Source organism: Parus major, chromosome 12 (genome assembly GCF_001522545.3).
Source record: "Parus major isolate Abel chromosome 12, Parus_major1.1, whole genome shotgun sequence".
Classification (NCBI taxonomy): Eukaryota; Metazoa; Chordata; class Aves; order Passeriformes; family Paridae; genus Parus; species Parus major.
The window spans coordinates 11,351,738-11,374,264 of NC_031781.1; the positions used below are offsets into that span (position 1 = coordinate 11,351,738).

The window sequence follows — 22,527 nt, forward strand, 5'->3', positions numbered from 1 at the left end:
GCCGCGCGCGCGCGGCCGTGCGCCCCCCCGCCACTGCGGAGCCGAGCCCGGCCGAGCCCAGTCCAGTCCCGTCCAGCCTAGCCCAGCCGAGCCCGAACCGAACCGAGACCCTCCAAGCGCGCCCTCCGGGGATCGGACCACTCCGCCTTCGGCTGCGCTCGCCTCGGGCTCGGCCGGGCTCAGGTGGCCTTGCGACGTACTCGTCTCGGTTCGGCTCGGATCCACTCGGCTTGGCTCGGGTCGGATCCCGGGCCCATTCCTCCCCGATGATCCGGCAGGACCGTTCCCCGGGACCGACCCCGCCCGGGGCAGCCCCAGGGCATGGCTCCGATAAATGCTGGAAGGTCCCCGCGTGGGTGCCTTTGGCCGGAGTGCGCCCGCAGGGAGAGCGTCCGTGCTGCCGCACCCTTCAGGAGTGCCTTCCCTTCCGGGGAAGGCCCGCAGGTTGCCGGCGTAGCCCCCCAGACGGGCAGGAGACCTTCCCCACCCTCTTGGCGGGGATGGAGCAAGTACGTTGCCGCCACTGTGGCTGCTCCCGCTCTGAGGCAACAGGAGTAGACACAAAACCTCTGACAGACCGAGGCCCGGTACACGGCTGTGCCAGGTCAGATGTGGTGACAGGACTGGGGTACACAACGTGCGTCAGGCTGGGTGTGGTGGATGACCGGGCTGGGGTGAACGGCTATGCCAGTAGTGTCACACGTGCTATCAGCACTTGGATGCCAGCAGGTGCCCTTGTGAAATCCTGCCACCGCCTTGTCAGCCTCACACCGGTCCCAAACTCAGCAGAGACCGACCGTGTCGGGCCAGTTTCATTCTCAGGCAGCGAGATGCACTGCGTTAGCTGCAGCTGAACTCGGCTGTCATTAAATGCTTATAAAGATTCACAGCTAATTTGAAAAGTAGACAAATGCAGACAAAAAAACACATTGTGTTCCCCTGCAAGAGCCAAGGAGCCGCGTGCCTCCGGCTGGGCACGGGCAGTGCCCGTCACCCTCAGTACGCACAGCCCGAGCTGGCTCCGTGACACTGCCCGGGCACACGAGCCAGTGCCGCCCTCAGCCGTGTTCCGGGCAGCTACACCTCTCACCCCGCAGCTCCTCTGCCACAGGCTCAGTGCATGCGACCACACTCCGAGAGAAGCTTCTTTAATTAAAACCCGCCTCGGGATTCTTTCTTTAGGGCAGAGCCCTGGGCACGCCGGCCAGCGCCACGGTCGGACCCACTCGGCGAGGCCTGACAGCGTTTGCCGCGTCGCTCTGCGGGTCTTAACGCGAGGCCGGAGCAGAGCCCGGTACCCCCGGGAGCGGGGCTGGGTACCCCGGGGCGGAGCGCGGCGCGCCCCGATGACGCCGGGAGCTGGCGGAAGGGGCGCGTCGCGGGCGGGCGGAAGCGGCGGGCGGGACGATGGGCCCGAGGCGGCGGTGAGCGGCGCGGGCATGGCGGCGGCGGCGGCCCGCGGCTGCCCCCCGGCGGGCTCCGGGGACCGCGCCCTGGCCGAGCTGCTGCTGGAGTTCTCCCGGGTACAGTACCGCGCCAAGGACGGCGGCGGTGCCGCTGCTGCCAAGGTGAGGGCACCGGGACTCGGGGGGCGCGGGGAGCGGCGCGGCGGGCATTGAGCGATGGCTCTGCGCAGGTGGAGCGGATCGAGCGGCGGTGCCTGGAGCTCTTCGGCCGCGATTATCGCTACAGCGTGATCCCCAACGTGCACGGCGAGATCTGCGCCCACTACCCGCGGCACATCGTCCTTCTGGAGCGCGACGCCGGCGCCAGCCGTGACTCGTAAGGCCCCCGGTTCCCGTGTCCCGTCCCGTGCAGCTGACGCCCAGCGGAGTTGCTGTCTCGGGAGCTTCCGCGCCTGGCGCTCCGAGGCTCCCTCCGGCCGGGGAAGCCCTGCGGGCTGCGCTGCTCTAATTATAGCCGGTGGTGTCAGCCGCTGCCGGGACTCCCCTCGCTGCCTGCCGGGGCTGCCGAGCTCCCGTGGGGCTCCTCCCAGGGTTCTTGGGCCGCCTTGGTGAAAGCTGCCAAGCTGAGCCTGTTACTCGAGGGGTGTGAAGGAAACGGGGTGGGTGCTCCGGGGCAGCGCCAGCTCCGCTGCATGTGACCCTGGAGTAAACCTGTACACAGCGTTGGTTCCTGGTGATTGTTGTGTTGCAGCTCGCCCGAAGGCTCAAGGTTGGGAGCAAGCCTGTGTGATGCTTTCCCTGTCTTGATGAAGCACATGTGTTCTTGCAGCAAGGCCTCTGATGTGGGAAATTTTGGTCTGCAAATCTTGTGGCAGGAGGTCTGATGGGGCTAGGCAGACAAGACAGTCTAGACAAATATTTCTGTCATTCCAGTCGAGGTTCCAGGTTATTTTGTCTCTCCCCACCATGTTGAAGAGGTCAATGGGTGCTGAGGTTTAGTGAGCTAACGGGAAATGCTTGTTCAGGTTGGTGCACGTCTGAGCCAACACATCTCTGGACTTTGACCCACAGGCTCAGGATCACGTTGATCTCATTTCTGGCTGAGTATGAGCTGCTCCTTCCAGCTCCAGCCACAGCCTCTCACTTTTACTTTATCTTTCAACAAAACATAATGCAGTCTTGCAGTCTTGACTGTGTGTCCATGACAAGAGTAATGTGTTCCAAAGGAGAGTCAACAAGTCCTTCTCACATGTCCAGCTGCTTTGCCTGAGGAAGGAAAACCATCAGCTGCCGTGCTGGCATGTAGGCTGGGTGCTGTAGGAGGGGGTCTTTGGAAACCAGCCACAACTGACTACCAGGTGGGAGAATTTCTGACTAACAGTTGGATGAGATTAGAAAAGATTAAACTCCTTGCTGCAAAAAACAGGAAATTGAAGTTTGAAGCTGTTAAATGTAACTAGAGAAGCTTTAGGGAAGGGAAACCAAATACTTCTGCTTTTCCTGCTCTTGCAAGAGGAAAGGATGCTTAATTTTTCTGACAAGTATTCAAAACGAGTACTTACACTTGGTGCCCCATTTTCTTCTGTGACATTTTTCAAGCCAGCAGTGGCAATTAACTGTATTTATACTGAATCTTGGCAAGTTTCGATTTACAGTCCCAAAGAGAGACACAAAAAGAGACCACATTTCATCATCACTCTCCTGATTTCAGGGTGTTGATTTTTGTAAAGGCCTCTAAGTGATTTTTAGACAAATGCAGGTTTTAGTTTAATAATTTTACTCCTGTGGAATAATTACGAAATAGAGACGTTTGAATGTCTTGTGTTATGGAAGGCAAGAACCTCTTCAGTGAGCAGGACACTCCATCTAGGATCAAGTCTCTGCCTCTTGTGGAACCACAGAATGGCTTGAGAGTTGGAAAGGACTTTAAAGATCATCCAATTCCAATCTGACCTAGAACACTTCTGGTTTTATCTTTGTAATGTTTGTAATCAGCTGGTAAGATCTACTTCAAGTTTCACACCTCTGAGAATACTGAGGTGCTTTGGAAGCAGTTTTCACATGTACAAACTCTCTTCTGCACCATCATTTCTGCCAGTACAGCTGCTTCTGGAGCCTTGTGGGAAAACAGCAAAAAATGGGTATTTTTAACCTAAGTCAGTTAATTCTGTAGCTGGGCAGCTGGGAGAAGAAAGGATGTTGCTTGATCAAAGTTTGCTAACAGTACTTTCAAAACCAGGCAGGTGCAGGAGGAATTCTGTGAGTTTTGAACCTTTTTCTGTAGATTTTACTTCTATTTATGCTGCATTTAATCACTAGTTCCTGTAAAAGCATTACACCTGTTCTTTAGAGCATCTTCCCCCTTGATGGCTTAATCCATCCATGTCCCCAGTGGAGTGCTGGGCTTCCTGCTCACTCCATGTCCTTGGTTCCTGCCAAGCTGCTCAGTCTCATTCCCAAGTGCTACAGAAGCCTCTCCAGGGATGTGCAGTGAGTACAACCTGTTGCCTTGTCTCATCTCCCAGAGAGGTATTTCTCTTACAATTTCTGATCTTTCAGGTATTTCATTTTTGTCAACTCTCATCTTCTGGACTTGGAAACAGTGCCATGGAGCTATTTTGGTAACACCACATTTAAGTTCTTGTTCCCTCCATATTTGCTTTTGCAAATGTAAAGGGAGCTGGAGCAGAGTGCAGGATATGATATATTGCTTAATTGCATGCATTTGTTTAAAAAGAGCCTCACAACCAAATCTATGTATCAGAATCTTTTGAGTTTCAAAGTAATTTGGTGTTTGGAATTACACACAGAGGCATCTCTTCCACACTTGCCCACATTTTCCTGCCTTTCCAATTAGCACCCTCATGTTCACATTGTTTAAAGAAGATTAGCTTGGGTTTTTGTTCTTTAAATTCTGATACATGTCAAAGGTCTTTGGAGCTGGACAGCAAAATATTGTATATGCAGGAAAACATGAAAAAACCTTAAACCACTACTATGAATTCTGAGAACTTAATCCTTATTTAGAAAAAAATAAAAAGGATTTTAAAGTCTTGTTTTCTGTTTCACTACTTCCACTGGTACCACCTTGTATAATATTTTCCATAAACAGATCTATTTGCATTTTAATAATAGATTCTTTTTTTAATTCTTCCCAGAATGTCAGCTACTAGTACATTGCTCCACACTCTCAGTGATTCTGAAGTTTAACAACTTTCATTACCTTCCATCATAAAGATATTAGTTTGTTCTTAGGCCAGGGTTGTCCTTTGCATTTGAGTTCTCCTCCTCCTCCTTTGTACTCTTCTTCACCCTGATGCACATATTGCTGTGCATCTGCTCATCTTCATCTGCCCTTCCCATCAGACCCTGCTGGTTTCTCTTGCAGCATAGACTGTCCCTTGGCCATCCTACTCATCTTCCTGTGCCTTTTTAGGCAGGGGTGGGTCACTAGAATCAGATGCTTTATCTCAGCTGAGAGCCTGTGCTCTGCACTGTAATGCTGGTACTTTTACATCTCTCTAGGGAATTTCCCATGATCTTATTTTTCCTGTTTTTCAGATTTGCCATGTTGAGAATGTATTAACATCCAGAGATCAGGCAGTTCATCTGACTCTTCATCTGACTCTTCTACTGTGCTCCATTACTGGAAAGGGCTGACAGGAAGTTCTTGTTAATCACACCCAAGTGCATAGCCATGCAGTTTTGTATGTCCAGACTTCATCTGGTTTCTAATATATCACTCTGGATGCTTCTCCAATTCCAGCTCTAATTCTTCCTGCATTGACAGTTCCTCCTGGAGGTCTGTGTAGTTCAGAAGTGATTTGGATTCCTGTCAGATGTGGGCTGATACTTGGACAAACTGGAGTAATTTTAACAGGTTTCCAAAATGTCTCCTGCATGAAGCACAATTCTATTTTAATCCAACAAGAAAACCAAACAAAATGTAGTTCTGCAGATGCAGCTGACTAATCTAAATACCCTGCTCAACCCACTAGCTGATTTAGTTGTTTAATTACCTGACAACACAAATGCTTGAGGATCATGGAGTGTTCAAGATTTGATTTTCTATTATATTTCTTTTTTGTCTTGCAAAACTATCACTGATAGCTAATTTACTGTGATGGTAGTGCTCAGCTGCTTACGAATGGAAAGGTGATAGGGAGGAAAACAGAACATGTATTTTTGTAGAGACTGGCTGTCCTTCCCTAGTAATCCACGTGTTAAGTCTGTGGCAGACCCTACTGATATTGCTCATATTGCCAGTTCCTGATGGTGCTGTTATGTACTGTGCATTGGTCTTTCAAAATAAAGAAAAGGAGTCAGAAAAGTGTCCAAATGTGTCTTACAGCAGCAGAAGCAACTCTCAAAGAAGTGTTTGCATGCTTACTAACTTCAGAGCTGACTTCTAGGGAAAGGGATGGGATTGCAGCCCAGGGTGTCTGTGGTGGCTTTGCTGAAAGATGTGAGAACATGCTCTGTGTACTGACCTGAATCTCTGCCCACTAGGTATGAGAGCACTGTGCAGGTTGGCAAACTGCAGGACCTCATCAACCGGAGTAAGATGGCCAGGTGTAGAGGACGCTTTGTTTGCCCAGTCATTCTGTACAAGGGAAAGGTAAAGCTTCATGGGTTACCTGTCTTTACTGAGAAAATTACCTTTCTCTCTGCCATTTGAACTGTGCAGATATATTTTCAGTCATTTGTCACTTTTCCAAGTGGTATAAAAATCTGTGCTTAGCTACAAGCAGACAGCCTGTAGTAGCAGGTAGCATTTGCTGTCTACGCTGCATAAGTTGTCTCTGGGCACTTCAGGCTGTTCTCCCCCACCAAGTCATGAGCCTTGCATCAAAGATCTAACTTTTTTTTTTCCCTCCTCTAGATGTCTCTTCTGAAATCCTTAAGATATTTGACATTTCAGAGGGGAAAGATAACTATTGTCCCTATTTGTTCCTTGCTCTTCCCAGCAGCTCCCTTTGAGTAACTTTCCTCTCTTCAGAGAGGTTTCCTTTGTCTGTTCCCTCGGGAGGCAAGATTGCATAAATGGTCTTATGAATGTGTAGGCTTGTCTGCAAGGGGATCTGTAAGAAAATGAAATTAGATTCATTTTTATGTGAATTACTTAAACTGTGTTGAAGCCCTGTAGGAATAGTCTAATTTAGAATTTAAGTAGCTTAATTCAGTTTTCTTAGTTGAATTTAGAAACATTGTATGAATAGCAAAATCATACCTGTGACAATTTTAATCTAGCTTGACTGAAGTCATCATGGACTGCATCTGCTGACCTTTTTCTGCAGAAGTGAACTGCTCAAAGTTGTCTTGGGGCTATCCATAATCTCATCCAGAGGAATGTGGAAATAAGGCTCAAGCAAGGCATTAACAGAGCATGTGTTGCTAACTTGGCAGGAACTGACTATCTTAATGCATTGGAGAACTGGAAATGAAAATATGATTTAAAAATCAGCTACAGATAAAAACACTTGGGAGTTTTCCTTGTTTAGAGAACTCAATCCAGGGACCAGGGTTGCAGGGCAGACAGCTGAGAGATGATAGCTATAGGTACCAACCTTTTCTATGTAACCTGACAGCAAATAGGCATGATAAGGGAAAGACTCCTGGAGCCTGTGTGATTAATGCAAAAATCTTCCTCCAGCATATTTGCAGATCAGCCACACTGGCCGGCTGGGGTGAGCTCTATGGGCGCACTGGCTACAACTATATCTTCTCTGGTGAGTGAGGAGCTGTTTATCACTGTTTGCATGGTAAGGCTGCTCAGTGCTGGGACAGGGACCTGCACATGAAGCCGAGCTCTTCCCAAGACCAGCGAGAGCTCTAGCATGGGCTGCTTGTATCAGGCTTAGCATAACAGAGCTAAGACTGAAACCTCGTGTCTGGTTTCCAAGCACTGTGCTACAGGACAGTGCCACAGCTCAGTGACAAAAGATCTTGAGGCTGAAGAGTGAGCTACAGGAAACATGTAGGCAAATAAAGGCATCACAAAGGATTCAGGGTACCAATTCCCAAACACTGGGGATAGGAATAGTGGAGGAAAAAAGATTAGAACTTGCTGTTACTTGACTAATCATTTGGAATCAATGCTGCTAATAGTGAGATATATTGGACTCGAGGGAAAGCTCTTCAGGGGAGTAGTAGGGTTTCTGTAGTGTGGGAGCTGAAGCTTGGCTTAAAAAAGCACTGCATACCATTTTTGAGGTGTCCTCTGGCTGTCAGTCATGGGTTTGACCTGCCCAGGTACTTTCCGATGACAAGGAAAGAGTGGACTATATTAGAAAGCAAGATTTTCAGAAAGAGGAAATAAAAGAGATCCACATTTAGGTGTGAAGAGGAGGCACCAAACCATGACCTTTTTGTTAGTGTACATACCTTGTCAGACTGGGGATCAAGTTGGTTTGAAAAAGCTTCAATTCTTAATGCCTTTCTTGTAGGAGGTTCTGATGATGCTTGGGCAGATGCAGAAGACATATCTGAGGAAGACTCTGCATTTAGGTTTGTATACATCATTGGGATGAGGAAAAGGGAGTTTGGACATAAGCTGTCTGGCTCAGCCACTCAGTTCTGCTCTTTTCTAGTTTGGATTTTGGACATAGGCTTAAGACCCATCACAAGGCTCAGGGGCTTACTTTCCTTGCTTTTGGAAAAGAGTTAATGGCTGGCTGAACCTGGTGTAGCTGAAGCCTGATGATCTGTTGCCAGAGGGAAAGGCTGGAGACAGGAATATGTAGAGCCATTAAAAAAAGGTATTTGAAGGGCATAGCTGTGTTTACTTCATCAAAAAGTACATCTCCAGGGTGTAGAAATTGTATTGTATATTATGTATTTGTTGCAGAAAGGAATTAGATGTGGGAAGAGGCCATGAGCACAGAGCTTGCAGAGTCTGACTCAGACCTGTGGAGTGCTGCTTATGGCTAGAAGTAGTTCAGGGAGGAACTGTGGCTTAGCTGGGAAGAATCAGACTCAACTTGGTCAGTCTTCCATGCTCACCTTGCTTGTCTCGTTCTGTCTTGCAGAAATGCAGATTCCCAGCTGTTTGACAAGGTCAGAGGACACGACATCAAGCTGCTTCGATACCTGTCTGTCCGATACATCTGTGACCTGATGGTGGAAAACAAGAAGGTGAAATTTGGCTTGAAGTGAGTCTGGGTTCATTTGTTTTTGTGCAGGCTTTCATTTGCAGCTAGTGTAGCCCTTACATGTGAATTGCTGTCAGGTGTGCATTCAGCATCCTGGAAGCAATCCCTGGAAGAATTCCATAGCAGGATAGGTTACTTGATGCTGTAAAGAAAACCCCAAGGTTTTAGACCACATAGATACAGAAAACTGTATCAATGGGCAACATAGCTGCTTGTATCTGTCTTCTGCAGTCTAAATAGCTTTTTCCCTGTAAAGCTTATAGTAAGGAGACAGTCACCCCTTCAGAAGGGAGACAGCAAAGGTGCCCTCTGTGCATAGCAACCGAGGGAGATATTTCTCCTATTTATCTCAGAGAAAAGTTTTAGTGATTTTGGGCTGTACCTATTTGTGTGGATATGTTGAGTAAGTTCTGCCTCTGCTCACAACTGAGTCAAGTCATAGTGCAGGGAGATACAGCAGGTAGGTTTTTGGGTGCTGGTGTCTGTGTGAAAAACACTCTATAAATATCTGCTGTTCTTCTCTTGTTCTGTGCAGTGTGACGTCTTCTGAGAAGGTGGACAAAGCTCAACGTTACGCTGATTTCACACTTCTCTCCATCCCATATCCAGGTACAGGAATGATGTCCAAAGGGATTCACAAGGGACAGGTGACAATCCATTTCTGGGGACTGGGAAATAACTCTTTGTGTGTTTATGGAAATGACCGTGACTTGCTGATTGCTTCCTGTGTTCCCACTGGAGAAAAACTCCTTTAAACTAAGAACAGTACAATGAACCTGGATGCTCTGGCAGTGTGAGTTAGCATTAGGCATTCTTTGAGGTGGCAAAATAATTTCTCAGCAGTCCTTATTAATTCAAGCACGTAGGAAAAGTCCCAGAGATGTAGCTGATTAAGATGGCCTTTGACATCTCTGCAACTCCAAACTACTACTTGATGCAAAATATATATCTTGTTCTCTGTTATGTAAAAACCCAATTCTTAAGGGTAATTTCTAGTCTAGTGTTTCAGAGCTCCACTGTAAGAAATCCTCAGTGCTTGCAGAATAGTTCACCTGAGCCTGCAGTGTACAACAGAGGCAGCCCTTTGCAGCCTGTCTCCCTGGCTATATCCATCCCTGTGCCTAGCAACCGCTGCTGGGTCACTTGTACTCTTACAGATGAACTGAATATTCCTGCCTGCCTGCTGATGTCAGGCTTGGCGACAGGATCAGATGCAAGGCTGCTGTGCTTGAGGTTTGTCTGCAGACTCTTCTTTCTCCCTAGTGCACAAAGAAAGGAAGAGGAGAAAAAAACCAAAACCCAGCAAAACTCTGGTGAATGATCCAGACCCAGACTTTTCTTTGACTGCTAGTTGTTACTCTTAAACATTTTTTTAAAAAGTGTATTTCCTTTTATACAGAAATAAGTGACAATTCAGAGAAGCTGCATGAAGATTTCTATCGAGTTTGCCATGCAGGTTGCTAAAGTGTGCAAAAATAAGAGTATTACTGATTTTTGTAGTACATAGCAGAGGTATATGTTGCTGCTGCACACATTACCAGACTTGGAACATGAGAAAGACTGTGTACATAGGTCTTCTGTAGGGCTGTAAGGAATGAGGAAGTGACTCTATAGAGTTAAGCTGCAGAGTTGTTTCTGTATGGGGATCTGCATATGGTAAGCAATATTATTCAGTGATGGTCCTTCCTCTTCTGCCCTCCGGGACAGCTGCTTTCTTTTAGCAGCTCTTCATTGCCATGCTAGAGATAAACCTTATGAAACTGCAGATACTCCCTGCAGATGTTGCCTGATTTCAGCAGTGCTGGTCCATGGGGAAATGTTGTCATTCTGTTAAATCTAAGGCATACACATCTAAGGATCAGCAACCCCTCTAGTGACTGGCCAAATGCCATGATACATTCTTATTGATGTTTCCAGGGTTGCACTGAAAGAATTTCTGTTTCATAATTTGTTTTTGAAGTTATTCTGAGATCCTGTCACCTTAGGTGAGCAAGGCAGTGTCCAAACAGCCATAGAATTGTTTTGGTCGGAAAATACCTTTAAGATCATTGAGTCCAATTATCAACTCAGCACTGCCCAGTCCCCCACTAAACCATGTCCCTGAGTGCCACATCTACCTGTCTTTTAAATATCTCCGGGGCTGGTGACTCTACTCCTTGCTGAGGGTACAGTTGTTCCCCTCATCCAGATCATCAGTAAAGGTATTAAATAGGCCTGGCCCCAGAACAAACACCAACTGGATTTAACTCTATTCACCACCACTCTTTGGGCTCAGCCATTGAGACAGATTTTACCAGGTAAAGAGTAAGAACTGCCTGGAGTGAAAGACTTGAGTTAAAATGGGGTATCTGTAGAAGCTTTTAGTGTTTGTGGATGCCACCACTTATGCCATAATCCCCCATTCTTTGCATGAAGTCATTGTTTAATTGGAGTTAAATCTCAACTGACGGACTGTGTCCTGACTATATATTTGAGGATTAGTCCTATCCTTGCACAAAGATTTTTTACTTGGCTTTTTTTTTTCCATTGAAGTTACTTGTGACTTGTGGGGTGGGAATCTCTCTCCATGTCCTGTGCCTGGCCCAGGGGTGTCTGGGTGGTGTGGGCACTGTGGCACTGCTGAGGTGTACACAGCACACTGGGAGAGGTGTTTTGTGTAGCCTGCAGGCAGCCGCAGTGCTAATGGTGCTGCTCAGCTGTGACTAAGTGACTTCAGCTTGCAGCAGAGACTTCAAATAGTTGTTTGAGAAGACCTGAGCCGAAGGACACACTTTAGGAGGGGAAGCCTTGGGGGACAGCTTTGAAGTGGTTACATGGTTACTCCTTCCTTCAGATGGGGTAAATCCTATGTTTGAAAGAGAAGACTTAAATATAAGAGAAATCACAGCCACCTCTGACAGCCCTTTCTTGTTACCTGCAGCAGATGCCCTGTGAAAGCTGGCTTTCCCTGGGGCTCTGCCAACACCTTTTGGTGGTTCCTTCTCACTCAGCATGTCAAGCTGATGCCTTAGATCTGTGCAAAAGTCCATGGCCCTGCAAAACACAGCTCTTTGGTGAAACCTTTTGTTCAGGAAAAAATTAAATCAGTCCCTCAAGCTCCCCATTCGCTGTATTTGGAGTTTGCCCTTTGCTGTGTGAGTGTCTGTACTGCTAAGTGCCCTGGGCTGTTGTTGCTGGAGGCCGTGCTGCACAGTGTACTGAGGATTGCTGCTCTTCTCTTCCCACAGGCAGCAGTTTTGATTGGTTTGGATTTCTGAAGCCTGGGGCTGCCAGCACTCCCAGTCCCACAGGGCACTTCACTTGTTAGATACCAGTTAGCTGAATCCTTGTTCATTATCTCCTTTTCTTTCAGGCTGTGAATTTTTTAAGGACTACAAAGACCGGGATTATACAGCTGAAGGTCTCATATTTAACTGGAAACAGGTACATGAATGTTACAAAATGGAGAGCTGTGTGTTTTAGTGGGCTTAAGTCTTGCCTCCCAGTTCCTCAGTGATGGTGTGTATGTCATGTGCCTATTTCTGATCACAAGGAGGAAATCAACAGGACAAGCAAAACAGATAGGGAATGTACTAAATTATTGATTGTAAAATTCATATATGAAATAAATGAATCATTGTCCTGAAGTGTAGGATGCTTGACCTCTCATGGAAAGTATGGATTGCTTCCAGTTTTGAATTTTGACCTCATTGATAGCCTTGGTTCTCAGTTCTTTCTTCATATTCTGTCTCCAGCTGAGGGGTGGTTGGGTGGGGCAGTCTTAACAGATATTCAGAGACTAACATGCCCAGTTAGTTTCACTGTTGGGAACACATAAAAACTCCTCTTGTCCATTAGTCCTTCCAAGAGTCTGAGTTTATTCTTACATCTTCAGGATTTTGCATCCAAAGATGCTTTGCTGAGATGTTTTCTTCTCATGCACCATTTGGCATTTTTTGTTTTGTTTTTTTTTTTTTCTGGAGCTCACTCTCTTCAAGCCATGGCTTTTCTCTGACCAACTGTGTTTGGTTTTTTTACAGGACTATGTAGATGCTCCATTAAGTATCCCAGTCTCTCTGACCCAATCTCTGAATATTGATTGGAGCGAGTACCAGGTGAGCAAAGTGGATGTCTCTGTGGGAGGTCAGGGATGTATTCAGGAAGGATCAGGAGAGATTTGAAGTCTTACTTTCTCCTACTGCTGTAATCTGGCTCATTTCATAGCATCCCAGTGGGGGCAAGGCTGCTTGACAGTTCAGAACAGCAGTGGAAATCCTGTACCCAAAAGCTCCGTGGCTTGCTGTGCCCTCAGGCAGCTGCCTGTAAACTCAAACCTTATTCTGTAGCTTTTGAAAATTTGCAATCCATCAGGGAGATAGGTTGCTAACAAAGGGAAGGAACAAGACAGGAAACAGAAAGCAGTATTACCTGTTCACAGTCTGGGCCTGCCCTGGGCAGACTGCCTTGGCTGTGGGAAATCTTGACAGAGGTCAACCTTCTCCTCTGTGAGCAGAACCAAGGGACTGGGCATCTTCTTCATGGGTGTGCAAGGTGCCTTCTTATGGGAGAGGAGTAGAGAATCATAACTGACCGTGGCAGGTTTCCACTCCTTATTATGGACAGCATGGCAAACAGTAATTGAACTCTTCTGTTTGCTCAAGCTTCAAAGTCTACCTTTGCTCACACCAGGGAGTATCACCTTATACTACTGATTAGTATGTTCCATTTCACACATCAGTGGGTCTACCAAGTTTTGGTGAGACTGACTGTGCTGAAGCATGTCACATTACTGTGCCCTGTGGCTGGAAGCACCACAGAACCAGCAGAGCTCCCTGTTTGTTGTCAGTGATGTAAGTACTGTTTAAGTGCCAGCATATGCAGAATCACAGAAAAGTTGAAGCAGAACTAATAGAACTACAGCTTGTGTATGGCTAGAAACTCGTTCACTAGAATACTGAGCAGTCAGTATTTTTAAAAGGATATTAAAAATTGAAGAGAGTGTAATAAATAGATGCAGAAATTATTTGAGGTCCGGAGAACATGTTTCACTCAAAACTGAAGTTCTCAGTCTGTTTAGCTAATCACTAACATGATGGAGGGTTGACTTGATTAATGTGTAAGCACATTTGTAGGGAGAAAATACTAATTCTAAAGCACTCTTCAATCTGGGGAAGAAGAAGAGCTGCATAGGAAGCAATATCTGCATCTGAAATCAGGCCTTCAGATAAGGAAAATCAGTCTTGCATGTTATTTTTGAGGATAATCTGCTGGAACATGCTGCCAAAGGAGCAATGAGCTGTCACCCCTATTTGAGATACTTCTCTGGGCAAAGATGTTGCCAAGTGCAAGCTTCAGGCTGTACGTGGGGCAACTGAAGAAAACTTGCTTGTTTGTGATATAGAGAGATCAGACTGGATAATTGGATGATGCCTTCTAAAATAAGCAGAAGATGGATTGAATTGGGCAGATAAAAGGTTTTGTAATTATGTGTTTTTCTGCTGCAGGCTGACTGTGTTCCCCGTTTTCCTACTGTTTTGTGGCTCGGCAGGCTTCGTGGCTGAGCAATATGTTCTTTGTCTGACACTAGGCTTCAGTGTGGTTACACACAGATGTGCACACATGCAAGCACACGGCAAGGGTTCTGTTGTTTGTGGTCACATGTCACTTGTACCACTAACACTTCTGCGTGAAATGTGTCCCACTCTGCTTTTTCCTTGCCAGTGCTATCTTATTTCCCTTGAGCTAGCCCTGATTCTGATCAAACCACTGAAATTCTCTGAACCTGCTTGTGACACGATGGTCAAGTGACAAGCTCGGGCTCGTTCTGATGTCCTGTAGTACTGGAGTTCTCTGAGTTCAGAGCCCTTCTGTAGTTCTACTGCTACTTGGGAGTTACTGAAGAAGTCCAGTGCTTGTTTGGAGGGTGGTTGAGGGTCAGCCCTCTGCCAGCAGCCTGCTGGGGACATTTTCAAGGACCACAGAGTTTGAGCAAAGTGCTTGGGTTGTGGGAACAGGCCGCTGGCCTTGGCCTGCACGTCCCATTGTGCTGCTGGCGTTGCACACATGGCTGGAATGTGGCTCAACCACTTGGAAAAGTGCACGTGTGCAGAACTGGGTCAGTGCTCTGCAGGTGTTTGCTGCCTCTCTGAGCTGCCTCTCTTGGAGCTTTGGGGCTGCAAGGCAGGAAGACAGTAGAGATGGCCTTTTATTGTTTTATTTGCCTACCTGGTACCTTGTCCTAGAGTGCCTTTTGCAGAGGGTGGGAAGATTGATACAAAGGGGAAGTCTGTCACTTTGAGGAATGGCCATGTGGTTATTTTTGCTTTGCTGCTATTCTGGATAGAACAACTCTGAACTGCAGAGCAGCCTTTTGCTGTGGGCAGACCCTTACCATCAACATTCCTCTTTCTGCAGAGCTGGGACCTCGTACAACAGACACAGAACTACCTGAAGCTACTGATCTCCATTATCAATAGTGATGGTAAGGCAAACTCCTTGCTCCCAGCAGTGTAACTGGTGCAGTCCCTGTCCCTGGAAGAACAGCTGATGGTATTAGTGTGACTGTGGATCAACTCTCAATACAGAAGTCACTTTTAATTCTCTCCCTTCAAAACAGAGTGATGGTCCTACCATCTCAGAACTCCAGCTGTCCTCTTAGAGAGGGACTTACTAATTCCTTGAAAACCCTTTCTTCCTGAACACGAAGGGGTATCTGAAAACTTAGCCTATTGTTTTACTACTTTAAACCTGAAGAGAAGGAACGTCATGTCTTTGCTTTTTGACTCTTCCTCTTGTTTTGCTGGTTACCTGTGTTTTGTCTCCTCAACAGAGGATCTCATTTGGTACCTGTTTAAGAGCCCCTTCCACCCTCTTTCATCAAGAACACCCCAACTCTTTGAAGAGTGTCTGTTGCCCTGTGTGGTCTCATTCCCTCTGGGCACTGTGACCTAGTACTGATGGATGGAGCCATGGCTGGCTCTGACAGCATGGCCAGCTATACTCTCCTGCAGTACCTGTGGGTTTTCTGTTTTTTCTTGTGCCTTTTGTGTGCTCATTGTGCAGCAGGAAAGTTAGTGAGACTGAAAAAATGTTCAGTTGGGGCTGTTTTCTCACCATTGTAGGAATAGATTGTGATAGTGGGTTACAGCTGGGTAGGTGTATGTTCAGGGTAGTAAAGTGATGTTCATATCTAATCACTATATGTCCTGAGCAGCTGTCAGGACCAGGACAGCACATCAGCTGGTGCTGCTGACAACCCAGGACACTCTGAGCAATTTGTTGGCTGCTGTATTTAAGACAGAATGTTCTGGCTGAGCTCTGCTCTTGAGCCTGGGCTGTGGGTACAGAGAGTAGCTTGTCTCTACAGATTTGCCATATAAAAAAAAGTCATTGCTCTCATTGCAATATCCCTTTTTTTTTCCTTCTCCTTCCTACCTCTGGAACAGATGACAGCGGGCTCCTGGTGCACTGTATATCCGGCTGGGATCGAACGCCTCTCTTCATCTCCTTACTGCGCCTCTCCTTATGGGCTGTGAGTACCTGGCTGACCTCCTCTGTTTCTGGGGCTGATTGCTTGGAGGGTGACTGACTATCACCCAGAAGTGGTGGTGGAGCTGTTAATGTTCCTAACATTCCTTTGGAGGTGCTGTCACAGGGAGGTAGAGGAAGATGGGCACAGAGGAAGACTGTGATGGTTTTCAGCAGATCATGAATTCCCAAGTTTTAGTCCCCAGGGCTGCTGCCTGAAGGCTGTGTCATTTGCTTTGCAGGATGGGCTGATCCACACATCCCTGGAGCCATCTGAGATTCTCTACCTGACAGTGGCCTATGACTGGTTTCTCTTTGGGTAGGCATGATAAGTTTTACTTGCATATGCATCCCTGTGCAACAGGGGAGAAGCCTTGAGGGGTCATCTTTGATGTTTGTTCACTGCCAAGGGCTGATGTTTGAGCAGCTCCCAGTGAGCTGGGACAAGAAGGGTTGGTACCTTTTTCTTACCTAAGGGCTCGGGTATCTGGCTGTTCTTGACAACATGTAATCTTCTGCTGATTCTGGCATGTGACTTAGCTTCCTTTGCTCTCTTTCCAGGCACATGTTAGTCGATCGACTCAGTAAAGGAGAAGAGGTGAGTGTTGAGTCTGGGGCACTGGCTGAGCACTGCTTTGTGTTCTCAGGATATCTGTTTATGGTAGCAGCATTCACTGCCTACTCCTGGTAGTATCAGTGGTGTGGCTGGGCTCTAAAAAGATTGTTCAGGTGCTGGAAATACGAGGTAAGAGCCTTGCCCTGTCACTTTGTGATGCATAAGTTGTGGAGTTACTTCTCTCTCAGGCTGCAGTTTTGTTGGGGGGTGTCACTCCTGCCAGTTTCTCTCCTGTGCCATTAGTGTTCAGACCCCACATCAAAGGGTGCTAGGACTTGCTGTTCAGCTCAGCAGTGAAAAGGATGCTTAAGGTGTGTCACTCCTTGAAAATAAAGCTGGATAGTTTTGTGTGCTTTTCCTGAGTGCCAGCCCTCCTGCCTGGGTGCTGCAGCTGCATGTGGCTTGCATGTGAACACAGGCTCATGGAGCAGCTTGTGCTGGTTCCAGTGTGTGAATTTGGTGGGATGTGCTTTTGGGTGCACATATGGGTCTGGGATGTACTTAAAATTAGTGGAAGTAATTATCTTCAAAATCTTTCACTGTTTAACAGCAAAAGATTGCTCTGACTATAGTTGCAGTATAGTGCAGTATAATTTCTGAATAGAAAAGAGGTGGGGTGTGTTGCTTACCCTGTTGCTATTCCCCTGCTCCTCAAACTCTCACCTTACTAAGGAATCTTCTGCCTTCAAACAGCAGAGACAGGACCCTGGCCTATTTTTCATCTTTCAGGGGAACAGAATCCCCTGAAAGATTTTGTGTCATTCCTCCTATTCATACCTTTCCTGGAGTTGTACTGGCTCAAGCCTGAGAGCTTTGCTCTGGTGCTTGCTTGGTCATGGGTGGAGTCAGTAGCTGCAGCAGGAGAAGGGGTGCCTGGCTGCCTCTGGCACTCCCTGTTCCCCACTTCTCTTAGGAGAAGGGCACAGCTCTGCATAGGGTGGGTGAGTTGGCAGAAGCACAGTGGGGTGAATGACGCAGAGCAGACTGGGGTGTGGCAGGGCACAATTTTGGGCCCACAGAATGTAGATACCTCATGCTTCCAGATGTGGTACTGGTCTGCTGCTGAGGTGGAGCATGTGGCTCTAACCATGCAAGTCCTGCTGGGTTTGCTGCTTACCTGGGTGTATAAGCAGCTGCTGCCATCTCTGTTCCATTCTGCACCAATGGCATAAGTACCTGCTGTGGGCTTGCAGCGTGTGTACATGAAAAGGAGACTTCTTTTTCCCATTCCTTTCTGGGCCTCCCCTTGGAAGGGAGCAGGGGGGAAGTTTATATGGAAGAAAAGGCCCAGGATGGGATGGTGGCAGCCCATGGCACACTGGAGGCTGGTAGCTGCAGATTTTTTGTTATCTCCTTCCTGCCAGCACCTCTTCACTAAGATAAGAGGCTGCATGGAGCCTCGGGTTCATTCCTGAACCGCTCTTCTCTTTCCCTTTGCTCAGATTTTCTTTTTCTGCTTCAATTTTCTGAAGCACATCACCTCTGAGGAGTTCTCTGCTCTGAAGTCACAGAGGTAAGGAGCCTGTGCTTGCTGCTGCATGGGCTACAGAGCCAGGGAGCTTGTTAGTGCTGCTTCTTTGGGGAGATGGAAGCCCTGGTGTCCTGGCCCAGTTTTCTTTAATTTATTCTGCACTCTAAAGGCTGCAAAACGGGGCCGAGGCTTGTGAGGTGCTACGTTGTGCTCTGAAAAACTGTCCATGCTGAAATGTGCTCTCTGCTTAACAACTGTCCGTGGCTGCTTTAGCACGGATGAACCCAGAGATGTGTGCCCTGGCTCAAGCAGGCTGCACAGCAAGCTCCATCAGGCACTGGTGGGGACAGAGGGGTGGCTGGTTTTTAATGGACTGCCCAGCATAAACCCTTCTTATTTCAGGAGGGACAGAAAGAAGCAAAGCCCACCCTAGATGCCCTGAATAAGCACATCATGTGCAGTGTTGGGTGTTACCACATTCTCAAAGCACAGGGAGTTTGGGTTGGGATTGTTAGGATGTGCACACTGGCCCATCCTCTCCCCTCTGCCTGTGCATAGTTAATTCCCCACTACTCTGATCTGCTGTGTGTTACAGGGCTGGCTATGGCCAGCCTCCACACTGCCTTGAAGTGTGCCTGAGGTAACTTTGTCTTTCCTTCCCCAGAAGGAAGAGTTTGCCACCTGGCTTCACCCTGGAAGAGATCTGCATGCTCAGTGAGTGCTGCTGTCAAGCATCAGTGCCCCTGGGTGCTGCTAATGGTTCATTGCTTGTGAGCTCGGGTTCCCAGCTTCAGGATGACCCCCAAATGGATGTGCTGCCTGTGGGGCCTTGCAAGAGCCCAGGGCACAGGGAAGTGTATTTCTTAAAGGGAGAGAAAGAAATCGAGCTGGTCTTCAGGTAGCTCTGTTTTCTTCTCTCTAGAGCAGAAAGACCGAGGCAGTACCACAAGCCTGAGCAGTGACTTTTCCCTGGGTATGGAAAGTTCCCCTGGAGCAGCTGGGAGCTTTACCTATGAAGCAGTGGAGCTGATGCCAGCAGGAACACAGGCTCAAGCAGCATGGTGAGGAGATAACCACTTAGTGGGCTGAACAAAAGGGGCTGGCTCTGGGCCTGATAGAAAAAATATTTCTGAAGTGTCTTGCCCTCCAGCTCTGTTCTCTGTAGCATGGATTCCTTACAGTGCGGGGAGGAATTTGGCTGTCAGAAGCTTTGTTGCAGCTTATACTCCAGAGCTTCTGCACCAAAAATTTGAGGCCACCCCCTGTGAAAAGGCGGTCAGGCTTCTGCAGGGATGCTCTTAAGTTTGTTCATAGATGAGAGTAAAGCACATTTGTTTCATTTTCACCAGTTTCACTGTTAAACTTCATCCACAAAGGATTTCATTACTTTTAAAAGATAGTTCCAAGCTACCAGAAAAATTACATTTGACAGCAGCCTCCCCAGGGAAAAGTGGAGATGGTTTAGCTGCCCTAAAATGAAGCTTAATCAGAGTTCAGGAAAGGCACTATACATGGAGAGCGTCTGCAGTTAGTGGGAGTTGGGCTGGGTGGCCAAGAATTCCCTGTAAATTTTAGGCCCTCTACCAGCATGAGGCATGTGAACTGAAAGCAGGTTCCTGCCTGCAGCAGTGCTCAGAGACATTTCCAGGGGAGAATACAGAGTTTTCAGTACTGCCTCTTAGTAGAGGGTCACACAGGACTTGCCTGGGGATGCAGGTGGCTGTCTGGAAGTGGGGAAGGTGTCTGGCAACTCTGCTGCTCTGGGACAGACTTACTTGTGGAGTTTCTGGTGCTGTTTGGGGATTTCAGAGTCTTGCTGTAGGGTTGCCCCTCTCAGTTTAATTTTTCTCTCCTCTCCCTCAGCACATATGAAGAAGCTATTTTATATTGCAATTATTTTAAATTAAATCTGGGTTGTGCTGGAGGCATTTTAAATCCTCTGGGACGGAGCTTGCAGCCATGCTAGTGGCAGCAGCCTTTCTAAAGCACATTGTATATTCAATTTAAAGTGCTGAGAAGGGAAAGGAGAATATCCTTGCAGAATCACAAAATGGAGAGTCCCAAACTCTTAGCCAATTGAGCAACACAGAGTCCTCTAACATACAGAGCCTACCTATCCACATCAAAGCAACTGCATCAAATAGAGAACAACTTCTCACTTGCAGGGCTGCAGGGTAGTAAAACTGAAGCATTTATGTTGCTCTGAGAGCTCAGGACACACAGACTGCTGCACAGAACCTATGTGTGTTTTTTACAAGATGTGAAATGACCAGAGCATGCTGGAGAAGATAGCTGCACTTGTGTGGTTCAGGGCTTGATTTTGCAGTGTGTTTCCAAGCTCTGGGTTGCTTTTGTTTCTGTGGGAGACAACAGGCTGTGTTGGGGGCTAGCAGCTGCTCCACAGGGATGGTTTGGGCCATGCTGTGGGACATGAGCTTGGAAAAGAGGAAGGTTGTGAGCCTTGCCATGAGTGCTCAGTGAGGAAACTGGTCACAGATGTTTTACTGCAGGCTGTTATGGCTCTGTAGTCTGGAGAATACATAGGACTTGCTACAAGCTAGCTGAGCTAGGCTGTGCATAGCATGAAAGGATGTACTTTGTTGTGCAGCCCTGAAAACAGGTGACCTCACAGTCTCTGTGCAGGGAGAGGCATTTGATTTTTAGCTATTCAGACCTGTTTCTGCAGGCTGTACTTGGAGATGTTGGCAGCTATGATAACATGAGATGAATAAAGCTTAAGAGAGGCTGTGGTGTGATGTTTGAGGGTGGACACCCTTCAAGAAATGAAGAGAGGATATCGCACTATACAATGAGCCTGTCTTTAGCTGCACTTGCTGACAGTGCTTGAGATCTCAAAGATGAGATGCTTTTCCATGTTTTAGGAGGAATAACATCTTTTCCCCGTGAGTTTGTTTGCTTCATAATTTTTCTTTTTTACTTTTATTACGTAGGGAGGTCTTTGTCCAATTCAGTGTGGTTTCAGAAGGGGAGAAATTCTTGGGACTCTTCCAGGGAAAAAACAGAACCAAACAACTGACATAAGAAGGAAAATCTTCTGAACATGGAGCAGCAGTGATGTGAATTAATCCCAAATGCATACTTGTTTGGCATGTAGTTCGATGGTACCATGAGCTAAGGCCTGATGCAGCAATGGACAGTGAATCATGACTGAGTCTGAATGTGCTAGCTAGGAAAGAAGCCAGAGCAGTTTGGGCTGTCAGCATAGACAGAGAGAGAATTGAAGTGTACCTACACCAGGACTGGCTGTCAGCTGTAAGCACATGGTCAGAAGTGTGGTCAGTGGTGCCCAAAGGGAATTGCTAAAAGGGAAAATAACACTAGTGGTGTGTCTCCGTCGCCCTCGGTGCGCATGAACACCCACCTGGGCTGATAAGCGCTGTGGAGTTGGAGCAGATTGAAATGGTCTTTCCCCGCTGGGAGGCCCCTTGCTCAAGGCATTTTTGCTGCTAGACTAAACAAAGCAATCGCTGTGTGTGTGTGGGCTGATGCATTCTCCCGTCTCTGATTTCCAGGTCACGTGGATGGTGATCTATAAAAGAATGGGCTAAGATGTGTTGAGCTCAGTGTACCCCCTCCCTGAGCGTTTACCCATGACTCATGGTTCCTTGGGAGGGAGGAGGGCGGGTTCAGTGGAAACAAGAGCTTGTAGCTGCTGGGCTAAACTCCAGGCTGTGGTGGAAAGGCTGCCTAGCTGGAGTACATAGAAAAGTCAGCTTTCTCACCCACGTCCTTTACCCCTCAGGAGGAAGAGCTGTGCATCGTCACCACAAGCCGTGCTCTGGAGCAGAGCACAGCAGTCTGAAGACAGGCTGCCTTCCACAGGGATGGTTGAAGTCAAGTCCTCCAGCTCCTCCTCATCAACCCATTCTGATAACTTCCTGAGGATTGGAAGCAGCCCACTAGAAGTGCCCAGATCCAGGTGAGATGGGACAGAGCAGGGCATTTCTCAGCAAAATGAGTGTCTGGTAAAGGGAGTGCAGGGCTGCACTTGCGTGGCTTTGGAAACACTGGAGCACCTGTGCTTGTATCTACGAACAAACCTTGGGAGGCCTGTTCTGCTCTAGTCTGACCTTGTCTGAAGTGCTGGCCATTAAACACAGACTCCCCTGCCTGAGCCCCTAGAGGAGCAAGGAACTGTACTGATAACAGCCAGCTGTCTTATGCCTGTCCTCAGCGCATGCCTCAACTCTGAGCTCGGGTATCTCTGCATCCTGCATGCTTACAGCTCACAGCACTTTCTCTGTCTAACACATCCAGCAGGGTTTGAAATGGCTGTGGTGTTTGGGGAAGGAAGCTTTTCAAACCAAGCAGACCTCACTCTGCATCTATCCTGTCCCCCTTTTCACCTGATGACCC

At 47.6% G+C, this 22,527-nt stretch overlaps 1 protein-coding gene across 3 annotated transcripts in view; it reads left to right on the top strand.

The window, feature by feature from the left end:
* The first annotated feature begins 1,387 nt into the window (after positions 1 to 1,387).
* Positions 1,388 to 22,527, top strand: part of MTMR14 (myotubularin related protein 14) — a 31,011-nt gene continuing 9,871 nt past the window's right edge. For 2 of the 3 annotated variants that reach the window (XM_015640720.3, XM_015640722.1), the window contains exons 1-17: positions 1,391 to 1,568; positions 1,637 to 1,782; positions 5,916 to 6,024; positions 7,060 to 7,135; positions 7,853 to 7,913; positions 8,435 to 8,557; positions 9,093 to 9,166; positions 11,910 to 11,980; positions 12,577 to 12,651; positions 14,951 to 15,017; positions 15,982 to 16,067; positions 16,306 to 16,382; positions 16,625 to 16,661; positions 18,122 to 18,192; positions 18,815 to 18,864; positions 19,073 to 19,211; positions 21,914 to 22,090. In XM_015640720.3, the coding sequence (XP_015496206.1) occupies positions 1,440 to 1,568; positions 1,637 to 1,782; positions 5,916 to 6,024; positions 7,060 to 7,135; positions 7,853 to 7,913; positions 8,435 to 8,557; positions 9,093 to 9,166; positions 11,910 to 11,980; positions 12,577 to 12,651; positions 14,951 to 15,017; positions 15,982 to 16,067; positions 16,306 to 16,382; positions 16,625 to 16,661; positions 18,122 to 18,192; positions 18,815 to 18,864; positions 19,073 to 19,211; positions 21,914 to 22,090 (1,568 nt within the window). In that variant the 5' untranslated portion in view covers positions 1,391 to 1,439. Of the gene's footprint in view, positions 1,569 to 1,636; positions 1,783 to 5,915; positions 6,025 to 7,059; positions 7,136 to 7,852; positions 7,914 to 8,434; positions 8,558 to 9,092; positions 9,167 to 11,909; positions 11,981 to 12,576; positions 12,652 to 14,950; positions 15,018 to 15,981; positions 16,068 to 16,305; positions 16,383 to 16,624; positions 16,662 to 18,121; positions 18,193 to 18,814; positions 18,865 to 19,072; positions 19,212 to 21,913; positions 22,091 to 22,527 lie in introns of all 3 variants that reach the window. The other variant, XM_015640719.3, reaches the window with a different exon arrangement.